Source organism: Amborella trichopoda, chromosome 1 (assembly GCF_054954075.1).
Source record: "Amborella trichopoda isolate Santa Cruz 75 chromosome 1, AtrichopodaSantaCruz75HAP2 v2.0, whole genome shotgun sequence".
NCBI lineage: Eukaryota > Viridiplantae > Streptophyta > Magnoliopsida > Amborellales > Amborellaceae > Amborella > Amborella trichopoda.
In genome coordinates, this window is record NC_142336.1 from 56,976,805 (window position 1) to 56,999,974 (window position 23,170).

The following is a 23,170-nucleotide window of genomic DNA, read 5'->3' on the forward strand; positions in this document are numbered from 1 at the left end:
TATTGCTTGTAGTTTTTCCTACAAACAATAAAGTTTTAAAGAATGAGTTCTTTTTTAACAAAAAAAGATAAATAGGATAGCGGTGATATCAGTTTTGTTCTATGGGGCAGTGGGCAAAAATCAATATAACCCACAGAATGAGTGTAGCAAAGATGAGGATGTTGAGATAGATGAGTGCCAAGACGAGAAGGGATAGAATTCACGATCAAACTACTCGAGAGAATTTTGGAGTGGCACCAATAAACGATAAAATGTGATAGAGTAGATTTAGGTGGGTTGGCCATGTGTGGCACCGACCAAGTACAACGTATGTTAGGAGATGTGAATTAATTCAAGTGAAAAGACTGAAAATGATCAGGGGTAGGCCCAAAACGACGTGGTTGGAAGTAGTCTGAAAGATACGGGGATATATGGCCTCACTAAGGATATGACCTTTAATAGAGTTAAATGAATAACTGGTATTCACCGTAGCAGACCTCAATTAATTGGAAAAAGGTTAAAATGATGATGATAATAAAATTTTTTGTTAAATTTTACTTTAGTTATATATTTATACATTCCTTTTAAAAAAAGAAAATTTAGTAATAAATGAAATTCAAAAGCAATAAAAATTTTTATTTAAAAATATAAAAGATAGTGAATTTGGTTTTAAAATTCAATATTTTAAAATATCAATTCTATAGGGGCCCATTTGACTCATTGGATTCAGATATCCAACAGTCCCTTTTCCTAAAAAAGGCCGGCCAAACAAGTTTGGTTCACTTAGAATTGACATCTCTATTGGAATTGAGATTTATGTGGGATTCCTGAATGCTCATTTAAGCCTAAATTTCAGAAATCTCAATTCCATCCAAATTGGTGGAGTTTACATTTCATAAAAACAACTAATTTTGCTGTTGAAGAACGAAAACATATTCAAATTTTAGAGAAGGAAACTATATCGAATTTTAGAGAGAGAAAACATATTACAATTTTAGAAAAGAAAACTATACCAAATTTTAGAGGGAAAAAGCTTAAAAAAATTTAGAACATTAGTTGTTTCAGAGAGAGAAAGTACATTAGTTGTTTCAGAGAGAGAAAGTACATTAGTTTTTTCAGAGAGAGAAAATACATTAGTTTTTTTTAGAGAGAGAGAAACTATCTCAAATCTTAAGTTTTATAGAGAGAAAGTATCTTAAAATTTTAGAGAGAGACTGCATTAAATTTTAGAGAGGAACCACTTAAAAGTTTGTAGAGAGAAATATCATAAAACTTTTAAAGAAAAACTATCTCAAATTTTAAGTTTTAGAGAGAGAGTATATTAAAATTTTAGAGACTAGAAACTATATCAAATTTTAGATAGAGAAACTACCTGAAAATTTTTAGAGAGAAAGAAACTATCTTAAATTTTATGTTTTAGAGAGAGAAAATATCTTAAAATTTTAGATAGAGAAACTATATCAAATTTAGATAGAGAAAGTACCAAAGTTTTTTTCACGAGAGAAAGTATTTCAAAAGTTTTAGTTAGAGAAACTATCTCAAATTTTAAATTTTAGATAGAGAAAGTACATTAAAATTTTAGAGGAAGAAACCAATTAAAATTTTTAGAGAGATAAACTAATTCAAAATTTAAGTTTTAGATAGAGAAAGCATCTCAAAATTTTAGAGTGCAACTATATCAAATTTTAGAGTGAGAAAGTACCTAAATTTTTTTACAGAGAAAAACTAAATTTTAACAAATAAATGATCTCAAATCTTAAATAAATGATCTCAAATTTTAGATAGACAAAGTACCTTAAAATTTTAGAGAGAAAAAGTGCATGGTATTTTAGAGAGAGAAAGTATATCATATTTTAGAGAGAGAAACTATCTGAAATCTTTTAGAGAGAGAAACTATCTCAAATTTTTTTATAAAGAGAAACTATCTCAAATTTAATATTTTAGAGAGAGAAGTATCTCAAAATTTTAGAGAGAGAAACTATATCAATTTTTATATAGAGAAAATATCTAAAAATTTTAGAGAGAAAAACTATCTCAAAAATTTTAGAGAGAAAATATTTTTAAGTTTTTGAAAGAGAAAGTTTATTAAAATTTTAGAGAAAAAACCCTATCAAATTTTAGAGAGAAAAACTATCTTAAATTTTTTAGAGAGAGAGAGAGAGAGACTATCCCAAATTTCGAGTTTAGAAAATATATTAAATTTTGTTACCTTGGTTGATATTATTATGGAGAGAGAGAGAGCTTGGTGTTTGAAAAGGGAGGGCGACTCACTTCTTGATATTGCATGAAGGGAAAAAAAAAAAAAAATATATATATATATATATATATATATATATATATATAAAAAAAAAGAGAGAGAGAAATTGCTAAAAATATTCGTGGCAATCTATAACCATTTCCACAAAAAAAAGATAACCATTTCCACGAAAAAAAGATATTCGTGGCAATCCAAACAATAAATTTGCATTTTCCCGGTTTCTATCATATGCAATCCAAACAACGTATACTATATTTCAGGAAATGCTAATTTCAATAAATACCAATGTTAGGATAACACTATTCAGCAGGATTGGAAAATCCAAGGAACCAAATAAACCCTAGGAGATTGAAATAAAGATATGCTAAAGCTTCATACATAAAAATAAGAAAATAAATGTTCCCTAACAATCTAGCAATAATAGCAATTATTTCATATGTCAAAGGAGCGTTTATTAAAAAGTAATGTCAAATAATTACAAAAAGAATGAAAGACCGGCACAGTTCTTCGAGAACCTATTGGATACCATAAAAAAAAACTAACTATAAAAAAAAATACATCGATTAACATTCAAAATAATAAAATAAAAAATCTATTTAAATTTCAAGAAAAAATACAAAAAATTCAACATAAAAAAAAGAAAAAGAAAAATTGTCATTGCAATAAATATGCATGGAGATGAAATTATGAAAAACAAGGTAGCGATCTTGCCTCTTAATCCACTTGAATCTCCATAGGATGTATATGTACACGGTCTTTACCATTGGGAATGAGAGATGCTCTAATGAGAGTACATATAATGTCACTGTAAAGTAAAGGGAAAGATCTCTATGTTCTCCATACAACATAGAAGTTCTATCCTCCCCCTATCATCCAGCCATCCATATTTTATCAAGAGAGCTACTCACTGTTTGATCTTAGATCTGATATCTTAAAGTATTTTATTTTTAGTTTTTTTTTTTAATATAATTTTTTTGAATATGAAATTTGGTACATACCATCTTCTCATTGGGGCGCACCTATAAAAAATATTAACAATAATTTTTTGATAAAAAATAATGATCAAAATACCCCTTGAAACTTTCAGAGGTATTTTGGTCATTTTATTTTATTGAAAATATTTATTTTTATATTTTTCGTTAGTGCGAGTTTAATAAAAGAATGGACATCCTAAATTTGGTGTCAAAACAATTTATAGAAAAACAATTAAAAATAAAACAGTGTAAAGACGTAACATTGTGATTGGGACAATCTTAACCCTCCATTCAAAAATGGATGGTTGGATAAGGGAAGGATAGAACTTTTATGTTGTAGAGGAAACATAGAAAGCTTCCTCAAAGTAGAACGGAAAGCTTTCTATATTCCTCCCTTTGTTAAAAAAACAATGTCAAATAATTACTGCAAAAATGAAAATAATTAAAAGAAGTAGAAAGCCCTCCTTGTAACAAACATTTATATTATTAAATTTTCTTCTCTAAATTCTCTCTTTCCCTAATAATTACCCGAATGTTCTCTCTCTTTATCTTTATCTCTCTTCCCCTAAAATGAGAAACCTATATTAAATTTCTTCTCCATATCAATTACTTCGAAATGTTATCCTACTATTAACTTAAGAAAGGTTATCCTACTCTCGCTAAAAATCAATCATGTTTCTCTCTTAACTTAAGAAATGTTATGCTATTTTCTCTCTCTAAAAAACACAGTTACACTCTCTCTCATATTTATCGTTTCCACATTGATAATTGATAAGAATCGCAGTGTCCTCGAGAGAAATGCGAGGATTGCTATCAGCTTTTCAACGGTTAAGATCCTTATTCAACCGTTAGGATCCCAAATTCGCGAGCCCAATTGACCAAGTACAAAACAGGGAGGGGAAGTGCGCGTACGGAATGGGCCGGGTTCTCTCTCTCTCTCCTAATTATAGAGAGAGAAATTGATAAGGAGCTCACCACATATAGTTTGAGAGAGAAAATTGATTCTTAGGGACCCCACCCCTATTCTCAAGGACTGACCACTAGTTATAGAGAGAGAGAAGGGGTGACAGCCACATGTTTTGGTGAGATGAGAGAGAAAGGTTACAAAAGAGGAGAGCAAAAAAGAGTTAAGCAATAGAGAGAAAGAGGGGAGGGTGAGGACTTTTTCTCTGAAAAGAAAAGGGAGGAGCAGAAAGCACCTTCTTTTTTACCCCAAGGATTTGAAGAGAGAGAGAGAAGGGGGGGGTTTTATGCCCTTGCTTCCCTAAGCAATGAGGAAAGAGAGAGGAGCATAGCAAGAGTTTCTCTATGATTTAACAGAAGTGAGAGAATGGAATGGGGTTCTCTCGGATATTTGCATGAGAAATTTAGAGAGAGAAAGTTTTGCAGGAGATAAAACAATAGGAGAGAAAAATAATATATTTGTTGTAGAGCGAGATGTGGAATCACAGAGGTGGTTTAGAGAAGAAAGAAGGTGCTCATCATCATGAGAATGAGCATGAGCATGAGCATGAGCATGTGGCTGTGGCAATTGACAAGGACAAAGGGAGCCAATATGCTCTGAAGTGGGCAGTCGATCACTTGGTCACAAAGGGCCAAACCATCACTCTCATTCATGTCAAGAACAAGATCCAAACAGTGCCTACACCAAGTGCCTTTCTTCTTCTCTCTCTCTCTCTCTCTAAACCACTTCCTTTCTTCTCTCTCTAAATCAATGGCTTGTTCGTATGTTTTTCAAAGAAATTATTTTCTAAATGACCAACATACCCTTCAAGTGATCCTCCAATTCGTGTCACAATTTTAATCAGTAACTAAAACACCGGTTTGATCCATTATTTTCCCACAAAATACATTTACTCCATTTGGCCTTCAAAGGTTTCTCCGGAGAATTTTTGCGTACTAATCCAATGGCTATATTTTTTCAGAATTTTTATCCATGAAAATGTACCACATTCATTTGAACTATTTGGGAATGCTTTTTTTCTTTTTTCTTTTTTCTTGGGTAAGTAAAAAATCTATTTTGTTTGCAGTGGGCAACCATGTTTCCATATCTGAGGTCAGCGAAGAAGTTGCAAGCGCGTTTCGGGAGCAGATGGAGGCGCAAATCAGAGAATTACTTATGCCTTTTCGTTGCTTTTGTACTCGAAAAGATGTTAGTACTTTCAATCTCTTCACTTATCTATAACCGTTTATGATAGTCAAATGTTTAAGGTAAGGGATCAGTGACTCAGATCGGCTGCCCAAAATAATTGGGTCGGATTGATAGATTGGTGATTTATATTAGAGAATCAATCGAATTAGCTGGTCTAAAAAAACATTCAAAAAATCACTAAAAATCCATAAATTTTTTTTTTTTAGTTTTCCAAAAAGTAGAGATTGTGCATTATATACTATCATTATTTTATAAGTATTAGTAAATATTGAGACGCCGTTTCCTTGTCTTTGTTGACCATTCAATTCACATCACTAAAAGTCTAAAACAAAAAAAAAATCTTACAATCATATACGGTTTCTATGAGTAAATGTAGAAATGGGTCACCTCTTAAAAATATATTTTTCAGATGGATTTTTAAACTTAATTTTTTAGGGCATGTAATGAATATGAAAAAATAATAAAATTTAAAAACTAAAAATAATACTTCTATTAAGAAAACATTTGGACTTGTTTTTAGATGGATCACGTATTTGCATCCATCTTTACGATGGATGCTTTATACCTTGGGACCGCATATTGTACAAATACGGTCATGAAACAATTATCCTTATAAAAACATAGTCTAAAATAGAACATACAACAATTAAAATACAACCTGATACCAAAATGAAAGATGTTTCCTCTTCATCGTGCTGGTGCCACTCATCACCGACTCATTCCATTTATGCCTCAAAATTGTCTGAACTTGATATATATTTTATAAAATTAAATTTTAATTGCTCTATAAAATAAGTCATCATAAAAATAACATTATTAGCAATAAGTTATCCAGTATGATCCATCTAGTCATCGTGGTCCCAAGGCATCTCCACTATCGCTCCATCACTATCAAGTCGATCGGATTGTCTGAGCCGTTGTCATAATCACCATATGGGTCATTAACAATTTTCATTGAGAAGTGAGAGTTACTTTACTTTAGAAGATAATTAATCCAAGTTGGGGGTAGTCATATGAGGAAATTCCAGTAATTCATGGTATGATTTCATGTGGCGTTCAAGGTGCACTGCAAGGATGCGATATTGGAGGACTCAGATGTAACCAAGGCAATTATTGACTATGTCGCCTTGGAATCCATTGATAATCTGGTTCTTGGGGCCTCCACCCGAAGCTCATTTCTCAGGTCTCTCTCTTTTTCTCTCTCTACATTTGGTAAGCATAGAGTATACTTTTGCTGTGAGATATCAGGTACTGAGAATTTAGGAACTTTATTCAACTCGCTCTTATCATTTTCTGACCTCTTTTCTTTAAACACACTTCAAAAAAAAAAAAAAAAAAACTACAAAATGAATCCTAAATTAAATAAAATCTCTCTCTCAAAAGACTGTACTTTCCCTATCTTCCTTCCAATCTCGTTTCCCTAATTTCTCTCTCAATCCCTCCTTCCTATTTTTTTCTATCTCATGTACCATCCCTACTTTCTCTCTTTTTACCTTCCAAATTAGTAAAAGATAAACAAATCAAGCACCAAACTTAAGCTCTCCTAACTTATCTCTTCCTTTGAATTTTTTTCCTGCGTCCCTCTCTCTCTCTCTTACAACATGCATGCATATAGACATATCATAACCAAAACAAAGAGAAAACGGTCATGCAGAAGCTCTATTATCAAGGCATAAAGCACCCTCACTCCCCACTAAAGAGAGTGTGAGAGAGAGAACCCAACCCAACAAGAGAAACACAACAAAAGAGCTAGAAAGGAAATTAAAAGAAAGCAATCAACTCAAAACATTGTAGAAATGCAATATGAGTATTTGTCAAAAAAAAAAAAATGCAATATGAGTGCTTTTCCATGCAGAAGATTCAAGAGTCATGACATACCAACAAGCATTTCCAAGGGCACCCCGGATTTTTGCACTGTTTACGTAATCTCCAAAGGGAAGCTGGCATCCGTTCGTTCTGCCGTCCGTCCGGCTCCACCCCCACCGCTCCGCAACTCGTCTCCCCGCAATCACCCCATCACTGCATCAAATATACCTTCTCCGATTCATCCAATTAAAGGTTCTCTTTTCATTTTATTCATTGTAATTCTTTAGAGACTTCAATTTACTTTCTAGTTTTATTCCCAGGTTGTACATAATTGATCTTTGAGTTATAGTTTTTGTCCAATACTTTCAACTTTTTTTTCTTTTATTCTCAGTAGGTGCAGGACATGAACAAAAACGACTTGGAGACCACAGTGACCCTATCATGTAAGCGATCCAGTTGACATTTCGATTTTTTGGAAAATCAGCTGCAAATTGAGTTTTTTAGAATTTTACATATTAGCCTTGGATATAACTTTTAAGGTTAGACACTCCCAACAAAGTTGAACTCCACCAAATTTGACAAAAAACAACAGAAGTTGTTCAAGTAAACCTTTGTTAGCAAGGCCATTTTGGTAATTTGCTAGGGCCACAAAAGGAGTTTATGCTGAGGGTCGACATTTCTTATGCAAATTTCAATATTAGGGTGCGGTGCCATGGAATTGTATACGAGGGACAATATTTTGTAGGGAAAATATACAATAAGACTATTTACCTATGTAATGAAAAAGTCACATCACTTCCAACTATTAAATGCGAAATCGAGGAATTGGGGCCCTACCATGACAGGGCTCAAAGTCCGAGAAAACTTTTCCTAGACTCTGAGCGGAGAAATGACACACCCCAGCCATCCAATTTCACATCCGATGGCTTGGGGTGTTCACAACTTTGTGTACGAAATGTAACACTCTATTGTATCCCATTTCTTTAGTATCTCCAAGTTAACAATGCTCCGTACAGGGTGTTGCTTACGGAGACATACCTCTCAAATACACGTCTCTGACATATAGTAACAAATGACCAAACTGCCCAACCTAGGTTGTGTAATTGACCAGTTACTTTTTGTGAGAATCAGGTCACCATTTGCAAGGGGAGGGAGAGGTTCAAATCCAAGGTTAAGTGAGAATACAATGCCAGAGAGCGATATATCCTACGTGAGCCATGGAAAGAAGAGCGCTGATCGTTTTTACCCAGCTTCGCTCTATGAACACTTTGAATCATCAAGACCCCCCAGGCTTTCAAGTGGAGCCCATAGCATTGAGGAGGACTTCAACCATAATCATAGCTTTGAATCCATACACTCAGGGGACCACAAGTCCATTGATTCAGCCTCCACTGCACCTGAATTCTCCACAGTTTCTCAAGAGATGGAAAGTAGGACGTCATGGTCATCGCAAACAATGGTAAACTGAGATGCATTTTTCCAAGTATTCAATCGGGACTTCTATGGTTTGGAAGTTGGCTTTAAAGATAGAAGATTTATATATTGTGTTATAGGAAGATGTGGAAGCTGAAATGAAGAGACTGAGGCTAGAGCTGAAGCAGACTATGGACATGTACAGTTCAGCATGCAAAGAAGCACTCAATGCCAAGAATAAGGTGAAACATCTAATTTTTTAGCAGTAGGACCAAGTTAAAACACTAAGCGCTTCTGTTGGTCTTTTATATGTCAACAATGGTCACAGTACTGACTGGCATCAGAGAAATACTGCTTATTGATGTATAATTGAAACACTGTTGCTTTTCAGGTCGAATCATGCGACTATCTGGTTAAGACCAAACACTAGCTCTATAACTTCCAGAACAGTTTTTCTTGTTATCTTTCTTTCAAAAGAAATTTCAGCTCGTTGATTGACCTCGACAACAACAATCATAAAGATGCTAAATGCTAATTAATCAAGATCAGTGATTCCATAACTAGGGCAGAGAATTTACCCGGTTTGGAACCGAAAGCTGAATTTTGGACCCTATCCAAATTCGGGTATGGATCCGACGGATCAGATCCGAATCAAAAATTTGGATTCAAATAGTAATCTGGATAGGATCCGTGTACAGGCGGAACCAATCCGGATCTGACCTAATTATTAACATATTATAAATTATTATATAATATTAACAAATATGTTATATAGTATTTTTTTGCTATATATTATTTTATTTATTTTATATATATTAAATAAAATATAAATTATTATTTTTTGATCCAATTGGGTTTGGATCTGGATCCGGATCCAGATTCCATGTGTACCTTTTGGATTCGGATCTAGATCGGAATATTCTGGATCCAATCAGGTCTAGATATGGATCTGGATCCCATGTACTTTTCGGATCCAAATTCGGTCCCGATCCGACCCATTCTCTGCCCTATCCATAGCATGCTTGACCAAATTGAATACGGTGACTTTGAACTTTGGACACTAGAAACACGAATTCAGAAAAGCAGAAGGCAGTGGGAGACGCAGAAACCGGTCTGCGACATTCATTCTATGCATTCAAATGAAAATTGCAACCTCATACTGCTAAAATTCAAAACCACCTTTTTCATAAATATAGAAAGTAATTTGAAATCCAAGAAGACAGGTTTCCAAGATAGCATGCATGCGCCGAAGACGAAAAACTCAATTACGGCCAGATCTACAAAGTACGTACCTTTGCAAATCAAGTTCAGGAAATCTCACAACAAATTACTACATACTGCAACTATCTGAAATCAATAAAATCTTAGAGATTATTTAAAAGAATAAAGCTAAAGTTAGCCGAATTTCTGATTTCGACGACTTTTAAATCTTACAATACATAAGCAATTGTATATTAGTCTAAACCGATCAAAATCAACATGTTTTCTTTCCAATATAATTGCAATTAAATATCATCCTACTCAAATTAGATGATACAACAGTTTTCTCTTTGCAAATCTTTATCATATAATCCGAATGGAATATTATCTAAACTGAATTACGACCCACAGTTTTTCATTTGATAGTTGCAACTAAGTGATTGTGTAATGACAGGCAAGAGAGCTTCATCTATGGAAGATGGAGGAAGAACATAGGCTAGAGGAAGCAATGCTGGCCGAGGAAGCTGCCCGAGCTGTCGCCGAGAAGGAGAAAGCTAAGTGCAAGGCAGCCATGGAAGCAGCTGAGGCAGCCCAAAGGATTGCTGAGCTTGAATCACAAAAGAGAAGAAATGCTGAGCTCAAGGCCCAAAAGGAGACAGAGGAGAAGAAGAAGGCTTTGGATGCGTTGGCTCATACAGATGTTAGGTATCGGAAGTACACAATAGAGGAGATAGAGACTGCCACTGATTTTTTTGCAGAAGACCGTAAGATTGGTGAGGGTGGATACGGTCCGGTATACAAATGTTACCTTGAGCACACATCAGTGGCCATCAAGGTACTGCGCCCTGATGCGGCACAAGGGCGGATGCAGTTTCAGCAAGAGGTAGGTCAAAAACATGCGAAAACTCTCTCTCTCTCTCTCTCTCTCTCATACATACGAACAAATCCAGTGCACACATACACATGCACACACTAGTATATATAAGACAAGCATGCATTTACATGGAATTTTAATTCACACTTACACAAACACAAATATATATAGATGTATACACATGCATGTGTGTGAGGAACAACAATCACTACCACCACCATCAGAACTGTAAACAACACCGCCATTTATTATTAGTACTATTGCTGCTACTATTATAGCTTTCATTGCAATAACAATAACTAGTATGACTATTACCACTGTTATCATTACAATGCGATTGTCGTTTGTTACAACTACTGCTTGTCTAAAAATGATATAATGCACCAGTTACTCGAGCATCATAGCTAAATGAGAAAATCAATCCAAGGAAAAAATGCAGCTATACCTAAAACCCTCATCTCTAAGAAATGGCTTTCAGGATACTACAACTACAACCACTACTCATATAGAGAATCACTACTGGTACAACAGACCACTATCATTTAAACACTAGATGACCATTGGGATTTTTGCAGGTCGAAGTCCTCAGCTGCATAAGGCACCCCAACATGGTCCTTCTTCTCGGTGCTTGCCCAGAGTATGGGTGCCTGGTCTACGAGTACATGGCTAATGGAAGCCTCGAGGACTGCCTCTTTCGAAGAGGCAATTCCCCTTCCCTTACATGGCAACAACGCTTTCGCATAGCCGCTGAGATAGGCACCGCTCTCCTCTTCCTCCATCAAACCAAGCCCGAACCCCTCGTCCATAGAGACCTCAAACCGGGTAATATACTCCTTGATCACAACTACGTTAGCAAGATAAGTGATGTCGGCTTAGCCCGCCTTGTACCCCAGAATGTTGCCAATACTGTCACACAATATAGAATGACCTCTACAGCGGGGACGTTTTGCTACATTGATCCTGAGTACCAACAAACAGGTATGCTTGGTATTAAGTCGGATATATACTCCCTGGGCATTATGCTTTTGCAGATGATAAGTGCTAAGCCACCTATGGGATTGACCCATTACATTGAGAGGGCAATTGAGAAGGACACATTTAAGGATATGCTTGACCCAACGGTGCCAGACTGGCCTGAAGAGGAGGCCCTTTCCTTTGCCCAACTTGCACTAAAGTGCTCGGAGCTTAGACGAAAGGACCGGCCTGATCTTACGAAGGTCATATTGCCTGAACTCAACAGGCTAAGAGCATTGGCTGATGAAAGCTCGCCATTTACAGGCAGAAGCAACCATGCCTCCCCCCATCACAGCCGCCCCTACATTATGCAGGTATCATAAGAATTTTTACAATTCATGCATAATTGGAAAGTATAAAGTAATCAAATGGGTAATGGAGAACGATAGTCCATTGGTGTCATCTACATCGAATTACATGATGGATGATGACGGAGAGAGAGTGGAGCGCACCAGGACATGAGATGACAGCTGGAGGATCCCAATCTTTCTCTATGATCGTCCATAATTTCATTTCATAGTCAATTGGGCTATATAGGATAATACCCTATATACTCAGCTAACACACAGTCATGCATATATATACTTCGACCAAAAGATGCATGTATACATGAAGGGAGACATCAACACATAAAAGGACTCAATTGTTTTCTTAGTGATTTTGTATCCTTGATGTTTCCATCCAGTCACATTAACCCCTTTACTTTCAATATTTCTTTCTCCAACCTATCTTTCACTGTCTTATACATGGAGACACTGCTCAAAATTATGTTAAATGGAGACAGTCATTCCCAACTCTTAAGGGCCAAAATTAGCGATGTGCCAGCAAGAATAATGGCTATCATTTCAAATCAAGGCCTCGTCCCATCTTAGTCATACATTAGTTTCGCAAATTTTTGGGAATCTAGCCCTCGAAGCCAGTATCCTGTGCATGATTTTGATGTAAGCAAATCAGAAGGTCCTCAACAGCTATTAGTTATTTTGAAGTTCTCTCCATGCCTCTGCTTCGTACCACTCCCTGTTTGATGATCCTTTCCTTAAATATATGCTACTGTCTTCTTCTCTATCCACAGCTCATGTCATAGGGCACCATGGAAAGAGCAAAGAATTTTTGGAAACATGAAGCATTTAAAGTAACTCTTTCATGCTGTTCTCTCTCTTTCTCTCTCTCTCTCTCTCCTCAAATACGAGCACATGGGCAGCACAACAAAAGGGCACCAGCCTGCTTCCTCTCTCTCTCTCTCTCACATGAACCTTGAATACATGCACATGGGCAGCAGAACAAAAGAACACCGGCCTGCTCTCTCTCTCATGAACCTGAATACAAGCGCATGGAAAGCACAATAAAAGGGCACCAGCCAATTAAAATCTAATAAATTGTATGTGAACTTTTGCAGGAAGTGATGAGTGATCCAAATTTTCTACATGAGGATGGTGGAGCAAGTAGACACTCAAGTGGAGTTTTTTCGACTGGGAGGAGGACATTCCATAGCTGATTAAGTCAGAAACCAGAGCCAAATACTGGGGCTTCTTTACTTCATGATAGATTTATACTGTGTAAAAAAGAGAATAAAGAGAAAAAACCTCATGTTTGAGGTTCTCGGCAGATTTTTCCCGTTCATGCCAAACGAAAGAGTTGAAGAAAGGAGCTAAAGATTCCTTGGCTTTCAACACCTACAACATGCTGCTTGGCCAGCTCAAGGAACAGCTCTTTTGCTCTTCATTTCTTTTAATTTTTACGTTTACGTTTAATAAGGCTTTTCTTGCTTTGTACTAAACACAATAAGACGTGTATGCCAATGGAAAAGCAGAAAAGAGCTTTCATCTATAACAAATTCATTTTCTTTATAGGAAAACCCTTCATAATTAGCAAAAAATAATGATAAAGAAAGTCCATAGCCACAAAATTTCCGATGTAAATATTGATACTAAAAACATACTTCCAGAAAGCTGACAATTTATCACACTAGTTCCCTTTCTTTTCTTTAATGCAACTTACAGTTTGAAGTTCCAATGTAACTTCCGATGCCACTAGAACACCTCCCATAAGAGTGATATTTTATCATTCTAACATATGATTTTTCTTCCTTTGATAACTAATAACTGAAAAATTCGTTCAATGGGAATAACCGACAGAGGAAGATGAGTACAGGAACTCATGGTGGCTAAGAACATGCTTCCGTCCCAAGTTAACCATTGAGAACATGCCATCTGATCTCTATCAGCCAGCAAATTAGTATGCCTTTCAGCATAAGATATTTCAACAACCACCACCAATGGGAAATTGTCTATAATCCATATCCCACACCATGAAATTGTCTATAATGTCCACATAGGTGAATTGTGAGTAATTCATCTTCTTGGGGTGAGATATGGGCACTTCAGGCATTTTCCTTGCAACAAACTTCGATCCACTTTAAAATTTTCAATTGTCTTTTTGTGTGTGGATTCCAAACAACAAATAAGAGCATTTAGTGAGTGAGAGAAATAGAGATTGATTTTAGATTGATCATTTTCATACTGAATACGTTACTGTCGCTTATTCATACACATCAAAAGCAGGTCATAACTCATTGGAAGAATTGAGTGGAAGGATGAGGATTTTCATAACTTTTCAAATAGATCAAATTTTCCAATAATCAGGGTCATATGATATCCATTGCAATGATTTAAGAAACTCATCAAATGGTTGCGGCTAAATAATTGACCTTATTGAGAAAGGGAAGAATAAATGTTGCATTGAATTCCCATCTCAATCTTAAGATGCATATAAGGATTTGAACTATATCATGCCATTATAAAAACATACTTCTTTAAAAAATATGCAAAATCCCTCATCAAATTGTTTTGTAGCTAGCCAGAGAAATATTTCTATAAATTTGTGCCTCAGATGAATCTAATAGCAAGCTTCCAAATTTCAGTTTTGTTTGGTACATGTCCAATTCCTCAAAGGCTGAGAAAGAAGAAAACATGCATGGAGCATACACAATCTTCCTTCCTTTGGATGGTGCAGCCTTGCAAGAAAAATGATCTAAGAATAAACAGATGATATTATTGTGTACAAATAAAATGACAGGAAATACATTGTAAATGGACAATGCACATAAACGGCAAACCAAAACAATTTATGAACAATTTCATACACACCTTGAAAGGAAGGTAATTAATGTCTAACATCATAAAGAGAATTGGTTAAGTTATACCTATATCTTCTGTAAGCTGCATAGTCAAAAATTGCATATGAACTTTTAATAATTCCAAAAAATTTGGTTGCTCCTATATCGTTTCTTGAGATAGAATGCAACTAGCTTTGAGTAAGTCCATTCCTTTTTCCACTTGAGCTCTAGAAGAGCCTCTGAACTTGAATGGAAATCCCCTTTTCCAAACACTTCATATACTATCGGATCAGTCAAAATCAATGGGGAACTATCTAAATTCATGCACTTTAGACCAAAGCCCAAGTTCCTACCAAATCTTCTTTCCACATAAGCATCCACAATACAACCATACGTCACAAGATCTGGGATAACATTCATGTGCCTCATGTGTTCAATACTAAGATGGAGATCCCAAAACATGCACATCCTTGAGAAAGCCAGCGTTCTAATATTGAATGTGGTAATATCTGGAGAAAATCCAGCCTCCAGCATTCCTAGAAATGTCCTCTGCAAACTCTTCATCTTAAAGTTAGCTGCATATGAGAGCAAAAGAAGATTCCAAAGGAGATTGCCGGAGTTTCTCCTCCCAAGACCAACATCCCTTAAAAACTCACCCATTTTAAAAAATTTCCTTTCTCGGATATATGCAGAAGCCATAGCACGAATTGCTTCTCTCTCTATAAGGATCCTAGAACATTTTAGGCGCCCATATGCAATTTCCATCTCTGCCAAAGAACCAAAACTACTATAATAAATTATAAAAGCATTGCCAGTGTTAGAATCAACTTTGAAACCTCTTGACACCATTTCTTTTATCGTTGCTTCCATGAGCTCAAGCTGCGCTCCCTTGCCAAAGCAAGAGATTGCCACAGTGTATATCTCAGGGCACAAGTTGAACTCTCTGGAGATGGCTTCATTCAACATCCTATAGACTTCATCATAGAGGTTTGCTTTTCCATAAGCATGCATTAATTCTGACACGACCCCAATATCTAATTCAAACGAACTATTGATGATTTCAGTCCAAATTGCATTAGAAAGTGAAAAAAGGCCATTCTCTGCACAACATATCATTAAAGCTGATAAAGTGGTACAACCAGTACGAAAGTTTTGGGATTCTATCTCAGTGAAAAGTCGCTGAACTACATGGGGCATTTGATTTTCCCCCAAAAATCGGATCAGTGGTGCGTAATCTTCTTTTGTGAAGTTTTCACCATTCCTCTGAATCAACCACTGGAATATCTGGTTTCATTGTGAAAGAATTACATAAACAAGTAGAACAAGTGATCCAGGAAACAATTAAAAAAAATCTTTTTTTCTCGCGAGAAACAAATCTTATAAGGGAACCAAAAAGGTTAAAAGATATAATGTTTCTCCATAGATTAACTTGCACACTCATTGGATATAAATAGGCTCATGTGAAATTTACATAAAACTTATCATATAGATGCAAAAATCTCGCCACCCACATGCAGTGCAAGAATTTGATTCATTAAACACTTCAATCTTGTGTTTAAAACATTGAACTCTTAATCTTTGTGCACTTCAATTCTAATATTGTATGGGACTACTACCAACAGAAAATAGAAAAAGAAATAAAGAAAGATTGGGATTGATGGGTTGCTGAATTAAATGGTGTAAGGGTCACAAAAAAACCACAATAGGCATAGGAATGCATAGAGCCATAGAAAGATGCATGCACACACATAAACACAAATTTGCAAGGGTATATGCATGTTTGGCTCGCATACATATGCAAATATGTGTAGTAGAAGCTCCATAGCTACATGATGAGGACCTCATTCCTACTTCAAATATCCCGGCACAGCAAGTATCATCCTCTTCCCCATCACTTAATCCCCTGATGAATAGAACTACCACGAAATTCAAGAATGCATTTTATAGGATCGTAGTAGGAAGAACAGGAGGCTAAGGTCAAATTTATGGATAGAAAGAACCAGACTTTGATTTTTCAAAAAATCACCGGAAACATGAGATGACGAAATCCCAAATAATCACAATCAAATAAAAATGAAATAATGAACTACTATCTGATTGGATCAAGATAGCCTAGGGTCTAGTTGAGAGGTCAAACTCTTAGAAGTACTCACAAATCTACAAATTGATAAAAGTTGAAAGCTGGTTCACATGATGATTATAAGGGTTCAAAATTTCAATAAAAGGGAATGTGATGCAATTTTTGAAGATAAGTGAAGACATGATGAATGACACAGAGTATTACTAAATTTTACCTGAGGAAATTAAACCTATTATTCATCAATTGGTGTGTAAAAGAAAGCATCACAATGCCATAAAATATAGACTTGTTGGTACGCCAATACAAGTGGAACATAGCAACACGGTTTTAGAGAATTAAACCCCCTAACATAAATGGGTGCTTAAGGTTACAAGTGAAGAGTGATGGTGATACTGCATGCTAGGAAGCTTGAATTGTGTACCAAATTATTTCCAGAAACGTAGGATTCAATGATGACGTGAACTCATCGTCATCATCATTAGAGCCTTTTCCCAACTATTAGGGGTGAACTAATGAAACCCAATTTTTATATATTTGAAATTGAGTCAAACCATTACAAACTGAAGGGCATTTTAAGACTCAAAACACAAGGCTAGAAATGCATCAAGATTATCTCAACAGGTGCAAACATTATTTACCTATCAAAAAAAGAGGGGGGGAGAATTAAAGGCTATACTTAAATTCCCATCAAATTATTCAATAAATAAATAAATAAATGTGAAAGTTTTAATCTCTTTAAAAGTAAGGTTAGCCTTTAGGAAGGAGTTCTTAGTACCATATGGTTAGTATAAATCTACACAAATTCTAATTCCAACACAGAATCTCTAAACAATTTAAAGAAAAGCAATCGATATACAGAAACTCAATAAATTCGTATTCCCGCCATTAAAGATACTTAGATACACTCAATCGAGATACACGCAACAAAAACTGTACATGAATGGAGCATATGATACATGGATCATATATCAACCGTCTAAAATACACCAATTGTGATTATGCTCAACCTCAAGTAGCAATTTACCTCGAAAGCTTCATTCACTCTCCCATGACTCTGCAAAGACTCGAACAACAAACGCATAGGTTTCGCCTGCTCGTATTTTAAGGCCCCGTTTGCTTCTTCATTGGAAAAACCCTGGTTTTTTTGAGAGCGAGCTACTTTGCCTCCTCTGTGTGGAATCGATGATACTGGTGTTGAAATATGCGTATTTATACGGTTTTTGCCGTGTGTGAATGCACTGGATGCCGTATTGCAAGCAATTTGGGGTGCATTAAGGATTTTTAGGGAGAAATTTAAAGGAAAAATCGCCATTTTCCACTAAAAATTTAAAACTGAGCGTTTTTTAGGGCGCGAAAATCAAAGAGGTGGGAAATACCATATATTCTCTTTGGATTTTGAGGTATCGGATAAGACGGGCTCTGCAGTTATAACAAGCAGTGTTTTTCAACATGGGGTTTCTATGGGGGACACGGTTTCTGCATATACGAGTCATCTCTTAAAAGCGTAATTTTGAGATGGATTTTTTTACCTAATTTTTAAGTACATATTATCTCTAACATGGATCATGAAAGTGAAAAAATAAATAAAATTTGAAATTTAAAAATAATAATTTTATTAAAAATTATTTAAATAATTAATTTCAATTATTTTTAGATAGACCTTTGCATGTATGTTTAAGATAGATACTTTATACCTCAGAGACAATAAATGTAGAAATGCAATCCCTGCCGCCGCATGAAATAGTTTTCCTTCCATGACTAGGCAGAAGCGGGTTTTTTAAATGCGGGGTTTCTGTGAGTCAGCTAATTCATTGTACACATACAAGCCCCTTCTAAAATCAATCTTAAAGATAATTTTTTATCTATAATTTTAGGGATTTATAATCAAAACCAAGGCGATCATGATTATGTAAAAATAAATAAATTTTAAACTCTAAAATATATTTTATTGGATTTTTTGTGAACCGTCCTTATATAATAATATCTGGTGCACTTTTAGACAAAGTCCATATTAAAGATGGACATTGGTGGGCCAGCAGGCTCTTAGGTCCATTGATTTACATCAGACGTTTTTTTTTTTGAACACAATGCGGTGGGAAGGACCTTTCACCCTCAAATTCATGTCGGATCATCAGTTTGTTGGATCAATTATTTGGATCGGTCTAATTTAGTGATCCAAAAAAAATATTTAGAATAAATAAAATAAAATTAAAATAAAAATAGGGGCACATGGGATGGGAGTTGAAGCAACAAAAGAAAACAATAGACAAACTTTTATATATATATATATATAAGGGGTTTTAAGGGCAAACTGGCATGAACCATACCATCACATAACCCATACCGTCACGGAAACGGGTAGCATCCCCAAGTACTTCACATTCGAATCGGCGAGTCGGATCAAAAATTTGGGGTCTTAAAACTCTAATAACAACAATAAAAAATTCCAAATGATTCGTTGATCTTGCGGGACCATACTACCTGTTTGCTCTGTCGGGTAAAGCCCAAGTTAGAAGTATTTTTAGGTATTGCATGTAATATGTTCCCAATGGAACACTATTATGTATCTAATCCGTTGATCAAAAGGCATTCTTAAGAGGATTATTTTCAATATGAAATTTTGAAAACCACCTAAGAGTTACTTTATGATTATTCTCCAAATAAAACATTTCAAATTAGAGTATTCTAACACTTACATCTTGTTCTTCAAAATTGGTCAGTCTCTATCATGGGACATTATTTTTCTAGTACTTAGAGAGTTGAACTCCATGGCTACAACATGATCATGTTCACTTTCATCTGATTGGAATTTAGTTGGATGCATTGGTTTGTTTATGACAACATCATCTCCTTGCCGTATTCATGACAACAATATAGTAATCTTGATAATGAAAATTAATCTTGGTAAAGTTTTATGAGATAAACTTATAGGATATATTACATGAGTAATGATCGTATGAGACCCTCCTATACCCATGTGTGTAGGACCTTAAAGGATCGCCATTAAATTTGGCACAGATCTCTTAAAAAAGTCCTACACCCATGTGATAACTTTCCTAGAGATTTGTACCAAATTTAATGGTGATCCTTTGGGATCCTACACACATGGTGTGGGAGGGTCTCATAGGATCATTACTCATATTACATATAAGTTGATCTTTTTTAAAAGGGTGATATTTCTATAAGGCTGCAACCTTAAACAATCCAAATAAGGTGCACCTCCAAATTTTATCATAACATGTAATTTTGGTGTAAAAAATTATTAGGATTATCTTAAAATCTACTTTCATCTCTAATTACTAAATTTGAAAGTCTAAAAAAGGTTAAAATCAAGTAGATCTATAAATATACTAAAATCTTGGCAATGAATGGTATAGATGATGTGTTGCAAGATACAATATTTATGGGACTCAAATCTTTTTTTATTATTATTATTCATACATCTCGATGTCGATGTGATCGATTAGAGGGTTTTTCAACATTAAAACAACCTTTTTCGGTGGATTTTTGAGGTGCATTCATAATTCTACATTTTAAGGTTGCAACCTTATGTAAACTTTTTTCTTTTTTAAAAGGGCAATGATTTCATGCAAGCGGTTGTATCATAATATAATAAAATCACATTAAAAAATCTTGTCAAAGACATTTGTTTGACATAATTTTTTAGGTGTATACTCTTTTCATAATAAAGAACAATTGCAAGAAATAAAATTTTGAAAGAAACCTAGAAAGTGTTTTTCTAACCTAATTAACATAGCCGTCCATTTCAGTTGATGGTTGGATATAGGCCTCAGAAGAATTTTTTTTATTTTCAAAATTTTTATATAGTGTTATCATCATTAGATTAACAATGTTAAAAAAGAAAAAAAGTGATTTTGAATTTATCAAGGCCTAAATCTTGAAATTCACCAAATGGACGGTCGAGATTTATTGTTGGAGGGTACTCATTTTGACCATATCTAGGGTGCAAATTGAGTTTTTTTTTTTTTTTTAAGATTAATTATGAGGATGAAGAAATTATGTGCACAAACTTTAGGGCTATAAAAATGCCAAAAACATGGTTTTCGAGAAGTGTAGTTGCATTATAGTCTGATACAACCGTTGCATGAAATCATGCCCTTTTTAAACAGTTGTTTTTATTTTATTTAAAGTGATTTGCTGCAATCAAATGATTTTAGCATGAAATAGCTAAAAATAATTAGAAATTGTCAAAAAAAAATTAATAATTAAATAATATTATTATATAATAAAACATATGTCCAAACAACTAAGACAATAATATTAGGGAAAATTGCATAACCAACCCCCTCCCCCAAAATATAACTATTCATTCAGCATACCCCCTACCTAAGCTTTTCTAACAACTTTTTTTCAAAAACTATGTTTCCTAGCAAATACTCCCCAATACAAAAAGTGAATTTTTTTTTAACAAAGATACCCTTCCGTATTTTAAAAAAGTCATTTTCTAGTCCAATAAAATGAAATTATCTGATCGAATTTGTTTAACGTGGAACCGTCCGTCCAACAAAAAAAATCCCTCGACCGTAATAAACGAATGCCGGACTAGCCTCCCTAACCGCCGGACTGCCCCTCAGAATGCCGGACTAGCCTCTCTAACCGCCGGATTGCCCCTCAGAATGCCGGACCCGGGCAATTCCAATGAGATGAAATGCCGAAATGCCCCATGAAAATGCTGGATTGCCCTTCCTAGTCGCCGGACTGCCCTTCAGAATGCCGGACTAGCCTCTCTAACCGCCGGATTGCCCCTCAGAATGCTGGACCCGGGCAGTTCCAATGAGATGAAATGCCGAAATACCCCATGAAAATGCTGGATTGCCCTTCCTAGTCGCCAGACCGCAGTATACGAACTCCAGACTGGCATCCTAACCGTTGAGCTGCCCCTCAAAACACCGGAGCTGCCCCTCAAAACACCGGAGTGCCCCATGAAAATGCCGGATTGCCCTTCCTAATCACCGGACCGCAATATACGAAGGTCAGACTGGTTACAGCAGGTAAATCATGAAGATAGAGTGAGTGCCAGTGAAGAGAGAGAGAAAGTAAAAATAGGTGGGTAAAAATAGGTGGGTAAATCGTGAAGAGAGAGAGAGTGCCAGTGAAAAGAGAGAGCGCGAGAGTAAAAATAAGTTTGTGGGTAAGGGAGGGGTAGTATTGTCTTAGATTTTTTTTTTTTTTTAGGTGGGGGGTATTTGTTAGGATGTATGGGTTTTAAAAAAAAGTAGTGAGGAAAGTTTAGGTGGGGGTAAATTGAATGAATAGTTGATTTTGAAGAGATTTATGTAATTTTCCCATAACATTATCCAATATTTATTAATTTTAGATAACATAATCTATTCTATATCAAGTTAATTGTCATTTAAACAAGCCTGAGGTCTACATCAATCGCGTTTTGAAGACAAAAAAAAGTTTTTGGTAAGTCCTCTAAGTCATGCATCCACCCTATTATTCATGGGTTTTAAGACGTGAAACATATTCTAAATCACTGAATACCACTTCAGCCTCAAAGATATGAATTTAGAGTATATAACAATGATCGCAGAGAGAATTAAAACTGAACAGTCCATTCCAAAAAGTATAATAAGATGGACCAACTCTAAAGATAACATACATGTGCAGCTTTTTTTTTTTTTTTTTTTTTTTTTTTTGGGGTTCATGATTGCAGTGGTCGAGATAACATACATGTGGAGTTTTGGATCCTCAATCCATCTTCAAGATCCTAAATGCTGCACTTCAAAAGATTATATATCGGAAATTTTAGTATTTCAAGCAACAATATTATGAGATTTGGGAAAACTTTCAATGTTCATTGGTGCAAGTTTAATAGAGGAATGGCTGTCCAAATTTTGGTGTCAAAATAGTTTATATAAAAAAAATTAAAAACAAAATAGTGTAAAGACGTGACATTGTGATTGGAGCAATCTTAGCCCTCCATTAAAAAATGGACGGTTGGAAGCTTGAGTACCATACGGATATTTTCCTAGTAATGCTTTTCACAAAACGAAATTCTACACATACCCTTATATTATAACAAAAAAAAATGTTATGAAAACCTCGGCCATTAATATGACAGTGGCTTTAATTGCATGAAAGTCTATGGTGAAACTTAAAACAAAAACACCAAAAAAAAATTCCATTTTTAAAGCTTGTTTAGTGTTTTTTAGGTCCCCTTAAATCCCGACCCTTATAATTATTTTTGTTTTTATTTTATTTTATTTACTTTTAATAGTTTTTTGCATCACTGATCTGGACTAACCCGATTCAGATCATCGTTCCAACGACTCCACACAA

At 35.1% G+C, this 23,170-nt stretch overlaps 2 protein-coding genes across 5 annotated transcripts; one reads left to right on the top strand and one right to left on the bottom strand.

Moving 5' to 3' along the window:
- Positions 1-4,347: 4,347 nt before the first annotated feature.
- On the top strand, positions 4,348-13,503 carry LOC18440770 (U-box domain-containing protein 35). 4 transcript variants are annotated; one of them, XM_011627549.3, is made up of 10 exons: positions 4,348-4,861; positions 5,241-5,362; positions 6,424-6,545; positions 7,218-7,420; positions 7,560-7,611; positions 8,300-8,627; positions 8,722-8,823; positions 10,236-10,664; positions 11,231-11,983; positions 13,066-13,503. In XM_011627549.3, exons 1-10 carry the CDS (start codon positions 4,648-4,650, stop codon positions 13,162-13,164), a joined length of 2,424 nt encoding a protein of 807 aa, XP_011625851.2. In that variant the 5' UTR covers positions 4,348-4,647; the 3' UTR covers positions 13,165-13,503. The 4 variants fall into 4 exon arrangements, with proteins under 4 accessions (XP_011625851.2, XP_020526839.1, XP_020526838.1 ...); XM_020671180.2 differs by having other exon boundaries at positions 7,563-7,611; XM_020671179.2 differs by having other exon boundaries at positions 7,221-7,420.
- Positions 13,504-14,695: 1,192 nt separating this feature from the next.
- LOC18440769 (Pentatricopeptide repeat (PPR) superfamily protein) lies at positions 14,696-18,389 on the bottom strand. The gene is made up of 2 exons (XM_006850907.4): positions 17,889-18,389; positions 14,696-16,068 (listed from the first exon to the last, which is right to left on the bottom strand). The coding sequence occupies exons 1-2, from the start codon at positions 18,174-18,176 to the stop codon at positions 14,917-14,919; spliced, it is 1,440 nt and encodes a 479-aa protein (XP_006850970.2). The 5' UTR covers positions 18,177-18,389; the 3' UTR covers positions 14,696-14,916.
- Between the last annotated feature and the right edge of the window lie 4,781 nt (positions 18,390-23,170).

Excerpts from the sequence above, each read along its gene's own strand:
- LOC18440770 (XM_011627549.3), top strand. The coding sequence starts at position 4,648 with ATGTGGAATCACAGAGGTGGTTTAGAGAAGAAAGAAGGTGCTCATCAT. Across the intron at positions 4,862-5,240 it reads CCAAACAGTGCCTACACCAA|TGGGCAACCATGTTTCCATA; the intron begins GTGCCTTTCTTC and ends TTTTGTTTGCAG. Across the intron at positions 10,665-11,230 it reads GGATGCAGTTTCAGCAAGAG|GTCGAAGTCCTCAGCTGCAT; the intron begins GTAGGTCAAAAA and ends GGATTTTTGCAG.
- LOC18440769 (XM_006850907.4), bottom strand. The coding sequence starts at position 18,176 with ATGGCGATTTTTCCTTTAAATTTCTCCCTAAAAATCCTTAATGCACCC. Across the intron at positions 16,069-17,888 it reads GAGTGAATGAAGCTTTCGAG|ATATTCCAGTGGTTGATTCA; the intron begins GTAAATTGCTAC and ends CAATGAAACCAG.